The sequence below is a fragment of the Cricetulus griseus genome, chromosome 3 (assembly GCF_003668045.3).
Source record: "Cricetulus griseus strain 17A/GY chromosome 3, alternate assembly CriGri-PICRH-1.0, whole genome shotgun sequence".
NCBI classification, from domain to species: Eukaryota; Metazoa; Chordata; class Mammalia; order Rodentia; family Cricetidae; genus Cricetulus; species Cricetulus griseus.
This window is the reverse complement of record NC_048596.1, coordinates 243846146-243856205: the sequence shown is the minus strand read 5'-3', so window position 1 is coordinate 243856205 and position 10060 is coordinate 243846146. Positions and strand designations below refer to the sequence as shown.

The window sequence follows — 10060 nt, the reverse complement described above, 5'->3', positions numbered from 1 at the left end:
AGTAATACTATGATGATACTTGGTGCATATGAGCTCCTTGTTTGCAGTTATAGTTCAAACATCATAAAAACATTTAAAGTAAACCTTTACACCCATGTTCTCCTTTAGCTTATATATACCCATTGTACAGTCACGTGTTAGACTTTAGACCCATTTAAATTTTTCTGTTTGTAGTTCAAGTAAACCCCCTTGGAGGCTTAGCTTCAAACATTTGAGAAATGAATTTATTTTTATTTTGAATCTTGAGATGAGCTACTTTAAACCTCAGATTCTATATTCTATATGATAGGTATCTGATTGGTTTTCATGGTTATGGACAAATATCTGGGGAAGAGAATCTCACTCAAATATCAGAGTTGGGCAAGGAGCCATTAATCATGTCAGACCTATGGATGTGTTTGAACACAGCAGATAGTCAGGCAACCACACACAGTGCTGAATATATAAGAGGAGTCTAGGGAAAGAAATGGTTGTAAAAAGTAAAGGGGCACAATTTAATATTTACAGGGAGAGGAGGGGAAGAGAAGACAGGGTAATGCAGTGAGTATAAGTAAACCAGGCTTGACTAGAAGTGTCATAATGAACCATCTTACTTTGCATAACTCACACACACTAAATAAAAAATGAGCAGTAAAAGAACCTCTACCTACTGAACAGAGAGAGATGAAGACCCCATAGAACTTTCTAATGATGTGAGCTTAAAGCAAAAAGATAGGCATAAAGACAACAAATGAGGTGGAAAGTCACACTCAGCATTCACTGAAATTTGGCAGAGAGCATCAGATAAGAGACAGAATGGCCTAAAAAGAGACCATTTGGTAAACGGGACCAAAACTGTAGATATTTAAAGAAAAAATACCAAGGGGAGTCATGTTTTACCAAATGAAACTTTATTTTCTCTACGGTTCTTCATACAGCTACATCCAATGGAAAGGGAAAACCAAACCAGCATCTCTGAGTTTCTCCTTCTGGGCTTCTCAAGTTGGCCAGGGCAGCAAGGGCTCCTCTTTGCACTCTTCCTGTGTCTCTACTTAACAGGACTATTTGGAAACCTACTCATCTTGCTAGCCATTGGCTCAAACAATCATCTCCACACACCCATGTATTTTTTCCTTGCCAATTTGTCCTTGGTAGACCTCTGCCTTCCTTCAGCTACAGTGCCCAAGATGCTACTGAACATCCAAACCAAGTCTCAATCCATCTCCTACTCTGGATGCCTAGCTCAGATGTATTTCTGTATGATGTTTGCTAACATGGACAATTTCCTTCTCACTGTGATGGCATATGACCGTTATGTGGCCATCTGCCATCCTTTGCACTATTCCACCATTATGACCCCACGCCTCTGCACCTCTCTGGTAGCTTTGTCTTGGGTCATTGCCACTTTGAATCCTCTCTTGCATACCCTCTTGATGGCCCAACTGCATTTCTGTTCTGAAAATATTATCCACCATTTCTTCTGTGACATCAATTCTCTCCTCCCTCTCTCCTGTTCCGACACTAGTCTCAATCAATTGATGGTTCTGTTTGTAGTAGGACTGATCTTTGTGGTACCATCAGTGTGTATCTTAGCATCCTATGGTCACATTGTCTCTGCTGTGATGAAAATTACTTCTATTCAAGGAAAACTTAAGGCATTCTCAACCTGTGGATCTCACCTTGCCCTGGTTATTCTTTTCTATGGTGCCATTGCAGGAATCTATATGAGCCCTTCATCCAATCATTCAACTGAAAATGACTCAGCTGCATCAGTGATTTTCATGGTTGTAGCCCCTGTATTGAATCCCTTCATTTACAGCTTAAGGAACAGTGAGCTGAAGGGGACTTTTAAAAAGACTTTTGGACAGAGCAGGATGCTTTCCCAGTGATTTACACTGCTCTGAGAGGCAGGAAAGCTTGCTGACATCATTATTTTTATTGTCAATTTAAAAGCTATCATTAAATACTTAATGAAACTTGTCATCCACCTCAATTTGCTGTATAATTCTAAAACTGACATAACCACAGGTCTTATCCATTTGAGCATCATAATATTTTATTGCTGCAGACAGATATGTAGAGATCAAATCCCTGAAAATCACAATAAAATATGAAATCAACATTTGACTGTATCATTAAGACAGTACAAATTGCCAGGTGTGGTGGTGCACACCCATAATCCCAGTACTCAGGAGACAGAAGCAGAAGAATCTTTAAAAGTTTGAAGCCATCCTGGTCTTATATATTGAGCTCCAGGCCAGGTTATATAATGAGATTTTGTCTCAAAAAAGGGAAGAAAGGAAGAAAGGAAGAAAGAAAGAAAGAAAGAAAGAAAGGAAGGAAGGAAGGAAGGAAGGAAGAAAGGAAGGAAGAAAGGAAGGAAGAAAGGAAAAGCTAACATTCCACATTGGTAGGGTTATATACCATGGGGGTTCAGAATGACTCCTTTCCCCTGGACTGAATGCAAAAGTGACAAAAGTATATAAGCAAATAGTCCTGCATAAAAAGCATTAAAAAATAAAGACAATATTATAAAAGGCTCATGCTGGAAAGACAATATGAAGTCAAAGGATGAAGAGATTTGTGAGGCCAAAGAAATCAGGTGAAGCTGCAAGAGACAGCACTTAATCTGAATCATAAGAAGGCACAAAGGAAATATTATAGATTGGCAGAAAGGGCTTGAAACCTATGAAACCAACAAACATAGTATCTATAATGTGCACTCATGGCAGCCAGCTTCACACAGGAATGATGAGAATATTCTAAGCATGTAGGCAAGATGTGTAGGTAGGAGCGTGGCATTTAAAAACAATGCTGTTGAATAAACTAACCTGTGTGCAGTGAAAGTCCACCTAAGAGATTGGTGAAAATCGTGATTGGATAGTCATTAGGGTGCTTTATATTTACTTTATATATTTATGCTTTATAAATATATACTTTACAAATATATATTTATATTTTGTATATGCTTTATATATTAGGATGTTATAGTAATTTTGGATGATGTTGCACACATCTTTCTATAAATGTTTCATTCTCTTGTATAAAAATGCAGAACTTGGGCAAGAGTCTCATGGATTCTCAGCACTTAGGAGGCTGTGGCAGGAGGATATCTGTGAGTTCAAGACCAACCTGGTCTATATATATGATGACTCATGTCTGTAATCTCAATACTAGAGAGGCTGAGGCAGGAGCATCAGGAGTTTAAGGCAAGTCTGGGCTACAGAGTGAGTCTGGACAATTTGAGCTCCATGAGACCCTATGTCAAATGAATTAATAAAATAGATATTGATACAACTCATTTCTAAAAATTTAAAGAAACCTATAGAAAAATGAATAAAAGTTATGAACATTTACACCGTAGAATACATAGAAAGGAAAAAATATTTTGAGACAGGCTCTCCACTACATAGCCCTGGCTGGCCTGGCACTCACTATGTAGACCATGTCGGCCTCAAACTCACAGAGGTCTGCCTTCCTCTGTCTCCTAAATGCTGAGATTAAAGACATGCACATCACTTCCCACTAGCAAGAAATATTTTAAATACCTAGTTTCATTAGTAATCATAATAATTTATCATACCTATTTAAAAATTAATAAATCTTTCAAGCCAACCATTGAAGAGAGTATTAGTAAACAGTATGAAGCCTGAGCAATGGGATCACAAATTAGGCAGACATTCTGTAGGAGACAAGGTTTGATACTCATATGCTCCACCCAGTAGTTCTCCTTGAAGAAATGCTTCTGCTTGCGTTACAAGAAGATTCATAGAAGCAGATGTTCTGTATGTACGTACAATGATTTATGATGGCCAGTCTTTCAATTTGAATTGAGTGAGTTTATTAATGATGCAGCAAGCAAAAGTAAAAGGATGAATAGCAAGTAGCAAATAATAATCTTCAAATCATGAGTTTACAACATCCAGCAGAGATGATGGGAGTGCCATGATTTAAATAACAAAAGTGACATCATTCAATCAAGAGCTTACAAACAACTAGAAGAAATAGAATAAGTGAAAGGTTCAGGCATTATGCTGGCCTGCCCCTGTTACCTGGTGGAATCCACTCAGGCAATACCCTGGTCAGCCCAAGGTTCCATGGGAAAGAAGTCTGCACACAGGTGCAGAGGACCCCTTTAAAAGATAGGCCCCTGCACCTTTCTTTCTCTCTCTCTGCCCCTTTACGCTCGCGCGCTCTCTCTCTCTCTCCCCCTGTTCCTGCTCTCTGTCCCCTCTCTCTGTTTCCCCGCTCTGTCTCTCTATGGCGACCGGCCATGGCGGTCAGCCATTACCCTGTTACTCTTCTTAGTCTACCCATTCTGCCAGTCCTTATAATAAACTTATAGTCAATATGTCTGTCTCAATATTTCTCTTTTCTTCTTTATAAACAAAAGAATAACAATAAGGACTTTGAGACAGTCTACTGAAGTTTTTAATTTAGCTTTATCTCCATGGATAAGCTTCTATCTTCCTGTTTTCACTGCAGGTATTTTTATACCATGGGATAAACTGGGTCCTGTGCATTATGGAGGGCTCCCAGGGGACCATGTGCACTGTTGGCTGTTCAGATGCCCAGATAAGCCTACGTATTTTCGGATTCAGCCTGAGTTTATGTTCTGGGAGGCTTTTCTAAGACAACATTGCCTCCATTTCTACCTAAGCATGTAATGTATCTACAGCCTTAACCCAGGGAGACCCAATTTATGGGTGACTCTTGGGACTCTCAACAGCAAAAGGATTGTGGTTATTGTTGACACTGGATTTCCTGGAAACCTTAAGTCACTCATCATTCCGTAAATAGTGTATCCTTTTGTGTAAGGACTAAGAATATGGAGAAAAACAGATATAATTATTGTTTTCATGGAGATAGTTGTGCCAGAGGCAGTAAATAAACACACTAGTAAGTTATATAATGGGGAGAAGGAAGTCAGAGAAAGCCTTTAGAGGATGCAACATGTGTGATCCACCCTAAAAATGAAGTAGAAATTTAGTCATGAAATTAGTAAGAGGGTCAAAAAGGGTTTTAGAGCTCTGTCCTTTGCATGTGACATGTCTGTTTGCCACCTTGAAATTAGAGGCCATATCGAGACCATCACAAGATTAGGCCCAATAATACTTCCTTATGGAAGGAGGGTAGTAATGAAATAATGTCCAGTACACACACACACACACACACACACACACACACACACACACACACACACACACACACAAACTATAAATTCCATGAAAGTAAGCACACATTGTTCTGCTCAAAACCAGTTCTAATTTTCAGAACAGTGTCTGGTGCAGAAGGCAATGAATACTATTTGTAGCAGAAAGTTGAAAGGGGGAGAGAAAATTAGGACTTGTTTTCAACTATTGGATTGACAAAGAAAGAATATGTAACACTGAGTTGACAGTACCTGCAAACAAGAATATTGCCAGTGGATTTTGTGATGAGTGACTTGAAAGTAATAAAGGTACAAATGGGTGATCATAGTGAAACAAATGTGCAATTGTAGCATACTAGTAGATTGTCAGAAGCCAGCCTTGGCGACCCCATACCTAGTTAGACGCCAGAAAGTCTAGCTTATCACAGCAGATTCCGGATATCTGCCTGAGAAGCAACTAACACCTATCCCCTCCCCCATTTCCTTAGTTAGTGCCTGAGATAAACACAGGAGATTCAGATTCAGAATACCTGCCTGAGAACAATTAACTCATCCCTCCCCCCACTTCCTTTTTCTCTGCTCCTCTCTTCTCTTTAAAAAGCTCCTTGGTTTCAATAAAATCGGCCTTGACAATGGAATCTGCTTGGTCCGGCTCTTTCTTTCTCGCCCATTATTTGCAGGCATGATCCACCTCGGACCCACGAATTACCGGAGCCCCGAGGGCCGGGGCAGTAGATAAGGCAGAGAGATCAAGGGTTGTGGGCTAGTGTGGGCAACACAGAGTATGACACTGTCTCAAGAAGCAAAATCCCCAAAAAAGTACAAGTGTCTGTATTCAAGAAGATCCAGTATTATAACCCCAAGACTTGTGAACATGTAACAAGTGAGAATTCAAAGTCAAACATCTAATGAATCCCAGACATTTCTGGCAGATTTGCCTGTGTTGTAACATAACTTCACTACAGATATGCTTCTGAACACACAACATGAGCACTTAACACTGTGCATGCCATCAAGCCATAAAATGACAATAAACACTACACCTCAGCTCAAAAATAACACCATTGCATCTAATAGATCTCCGAATTTCTACTATAAATACAAAGTTTTCAACCTTTATAGAAACAGAATTTAATTGTAGAAGTATTTTTTTACATTTTCCTGTCATTGTTCCCCAGCATGTATCAAATTAATGATACTGTATGTCTTTGGTCGTATCATGTTAGAATGTTTGATTTTTAAATTTTCTGTTTGAGTTGCTGGCTTGAGTTTCACGTTTTAAAAAAACTGTTATGTGGGTCAGGCATGATGAAGCACACCAGTAATTCCAATACTTAGGGGGTAGAGGCAGGAGGATATAAAGAGATCAAAGTCATCTTCAAATACATACTTTGAAGCCAACCTGGACTATAATGAAACTATATCAAAGTATCAAAAAGAAAAATCAAGATCATTAAATAAATTTTACCTTGTGATTAAGACAGAATTCCCAACAATTTCTGAAATAGCCCCAACCATGCTTGTGCTACTTTGTACTATATGCAAAGTGGCATTCTTAGTATTGTCAGTTATAAAATCAAAATACTGATCAATCCTGAAAAGCACTGAAGACACTCTGTCTTTATCCTCTCTTCTACAGTTTGTTTCATTATCCTTTGATCTTTCTGTTCTCCATTGTCCTCTGTCCAGAAGTCTCTCTGTCTGGTTTTCCTCTGGCCTTGCTGGCCTTGCTGCCCTGCTATATCCTTGGCATATTTACAGTCTCTCCATTTCCCACAGTGTAGTATTGCTAGATAATCCCTTGATGCACATTTTTGCCATTTCCTCTCAACAAATCCTCAAATTATCCTGCTGCTATTTCCCTTTCAGGCTTCTTGGTATTTCTTTCCTATATTGAGACAGAATGCTAGAATATTACCAAAACCAAAATAGTACCAAATACAAATATATATATATATTATATATATATATATATATATATATATAATCTTTTTACTATTTTGTATTTATACACTATTTCTTCCATTGTTTTGTTTCTGAAGCCTAGAATATGAACTGTTTGTGTACTCTATTACTGGTAATAAAACCAGGTCTGAGAATGAAGAGTCATTCCAGAAGGATGATATGCCCACAGATACAGAATTCCTCAGGGTTATCAACAGACTTAGCAAGGATATCTCTTGGCACCCTGGATCCAAAGATGCTGTTGAAAGTGGAAGGTGACTAAAATGATGACGGGGAAAAAAGACAATACAAATGTGGTGAATGTAACAAAACTTTCTGTAGTCGCTCAGAGGAGAACTCACACTGGAGAGAAGCCCTAGAAATGTAATAAATGTGAAAAAACCTTCATTCAACTATCACATCATGTTGAACAATATAGAGTATACACTGGAGTGAATCCCTATAGATGTAGAGTGTGGGAAAGATCTCAATGAGCAGTTATTACTCAACATCAGAGTCCACACAGCTGAAAACCCTATGAATGCAGTGAGTGTGGAAGACCTCGGTGTAAGTTCAGTTCTTAGATATCGGAGAACTCATGTAGTAAAAAAGCTCTATTACCAAAAGTTCCTTAATGCTCAGGCCTAAATAGTGGTCAGACTCTACCTTAGAGTTCATGAGTGTTCTTTTTAAAAAAATAAATAAATTTTATTTAAATTAGAAACAATCTTATTTTACATATCAATCCCATTTCCCTCTCCCTCCCATCCTCCCATCCTCCTATGCCCTCCACCGACCCCTCATCCCATCCCATCTCATCCCCCATCCACTCCCCAGGAAGGGTGAGCCATGAGTGTTCTTAATGTGGGCAAAATTTGTCATCATTTAAAAACTCTAACCAAAGAATATGAGTAAAATATTCCCTTCTAATTCAGCTCAGTTTTGAAAGAAGAATCAACTGCTACTTCAAAAGGCCTTAACCTGGTGTGTTGTCTTTATAATCCCAACACTTAGGAAGGTAACGAAGCAGATTTGCCCTGAATTTGAGGCCAGCTAGGGTTACAAAGAGTCTCTTGTCTTTTAAAAGAAAAAGGAAAGAGAAAGAAAAGAAGGAAGAAAAGGAAGAGAGAGAGAGAGAGAGAGAGAAGAGAGAGAGAGAGAGAGAGAGAGAGAGAGAAAGAAAGGAAAAAGAACGAGAGAAAGAAAGAAAGCCTTTTCATTGTTCATTTGTGACCTAAGCTTGCCTATTCCTGATTGAATATGACTTCTACCATCTGTTTTAAGTTTTCGCTTGGCCATTCAGTATATAACACTAGGCAAGACATTCAAATTTCCTCCGCCTCATTTCCCCCAGATGAGAACTGAAATCCGCCAGCTCTGTTTTGACAACTTAAAATAGATAATAAGTCAGTTTTGAAAGTAAAAAGTAAACCAATGTTGATTGTTTCCCACAATTACTAATAGCCTAAATATCCTCTTTATGTCTTAAGATGGGGTGTAGTTATTTTGTGGAACTGTTGTTATTTCCAATGATTAGAGTATCGGGAGGCTGACAACACATCTGTCAAGGAGAAAGCAGTGGTCACTGTGAACCGTATAATGTAAGATGTACTACTCTTCTCAGGAACTGTAAAGGCTTACATTCTTTAATTTGAAATGAATGTTGGAAACTGGGAGCAATTCATGAGCATTAACAGGAATATAAGCACAGGTAATCTAAGAGGAATAAAGAGAAATTCATTAGGCATAGTAAAAGCGCCCCACTGAGCCCAGCCAAGATCTGCGATCGGCCACCCAACCCTTACCCTTGCCAGCTAAATCCCGAGGCTGGCCAGGCAAAAGTTTGGGTGACACAAAGGTATTGACACTCCTCGGGATGTCCACAGTCCCCAGCACCAACAGCAAAGCCATCATCCACCTGGAGCTGCTGGCAGCCAGGAGGCGCGGCGCTCCATCCCTTCGCGGGCCGACCATAGAGCTGTCAGACCTCCGGGCTTCCTAGAGAGCTTCCGGAAGTGGCTGTGGGGCAAGATGCGTGCTGGCCGGTTCTGCGGCTCCGAGGGTTTGGAAGTTAACGGCTGGAGGGGTCCCGCCCGGGTTCGGTGTCCGTCGCGTCTCCTCGCGCGCTGCCGGGTCCGCGCTGTGCGGCCTTCCGCCCTCGGGCAGCGTGCGGAGCTCTCGGTGAGTGCGCAGGGGCGCGCGGGCTGTGGAGGCCCGAGCGCGGGGAGCGGGTCGGCAGAGGGCCTGCGGCAGCGGAGCGGGCCGGCTCCGGCCGGCCCCAACTTCCTACGGGGTCCCTCTTTCATCGCCAGTCGCCGTGTGCTATAGTGCAGCCGCGCTTATTTGTACAGCCGGCTCGTGTATCAACTGTTTCTACTCAGCAGTTTTGCCTTTCGGTCTCAAAATTCATTTTTTAAAGATACTTCATTCTTTTGAAGCCTCTGCTACTCATGGAAACCTTTTTTGTTACTCCTTTTTTTTTTTTTTTTTTCTCTGCTCGGAAAATGGTTGATGTGATAGCTGGGCAGTTGTGTGCAAAAGAAATACTTTCAGTAATTCTGGGGTAACAAAATTAAACCGAATTCAGAATACTTTGCTTACTTAATTTATTAAAGCTAACTGAAATAGATGCTTGAAAACTCCGTGGCTTCTCATTTCCAAAACTCAAGTCAGTGTTGAGTAATTTTTGTCAGACTTCTAAGATGTTGACCACCACTTGACAACATACTTACTGTTTGACAAATTCAGCATGTTTTGAGTTCCTCTTGTTAAACATAAGAATATGGTAAACCTGCCTGGCATTGGTGTCCCACGCCTTTAATCCCAGCACTCAGGAAGCAGAGGCTGGCGGATCTCTGTGAGTTCGAGGCCAGCCTGGTCTCCAGAGCGAGTGCCAGAATAGGCTCCAAAGCTACACAGAGAAACCCTTTCTCGAAAAACAAAAACAAACAAACAAAAGAATATGGTAAACCTTAAAAGCATGTA

At 40.3% G+C, this 10060-nt stretch overlaps 2 protein-coding genes across 16 annotated transcripts in view; both read left to right on the top strand.

The window, feature by feature from the left end:
• The first annotated feature begins 914 nt into the window (after positions 1-914).
• Positions 915-1868, top strand: LOC100765059 (olfactory receptor 1F12). Its single transcript, XM_027409540.1, has one exon. It carries the CDS (start codon positions 927-929, stop codon positions 1866-1868), a length of 942 nt encoding a protein of 313 aa, XP_027265341.1. The 5' UTR covers positions 915-926.
• A 7230-nt stretch (positions 1869-9098) lies between these two features.
• Zkscan8 (zinc finger with KRAB and SCAN domains 8) overlaps positions 9099-10060 on the top strand; it is a 28802-nt gene continuing 27840 nt past the window's right edge. For all 15 annotated transcript variants that reach the window (XM_035442870.1, XM_027409465.2, XM_027409469.2 and 12 more), the window contains exon 1: positions 9099-9256. The gene's annotated coding sequence lies outside the window, so the exon portion shown is untranslated. The remainder of the gene's footprint in view (positions 9257-10060) is intronic.

What these genes read in the sequence shown, in the direction of transcription:
- LOC100765059 (XM_027409540.1), top strand. Translation starts at nt 927, where the DNA reads ATGGAAAGGGAAAACCAAACCAGCATCTCTGAGTTTCTCCTTCTGGGC.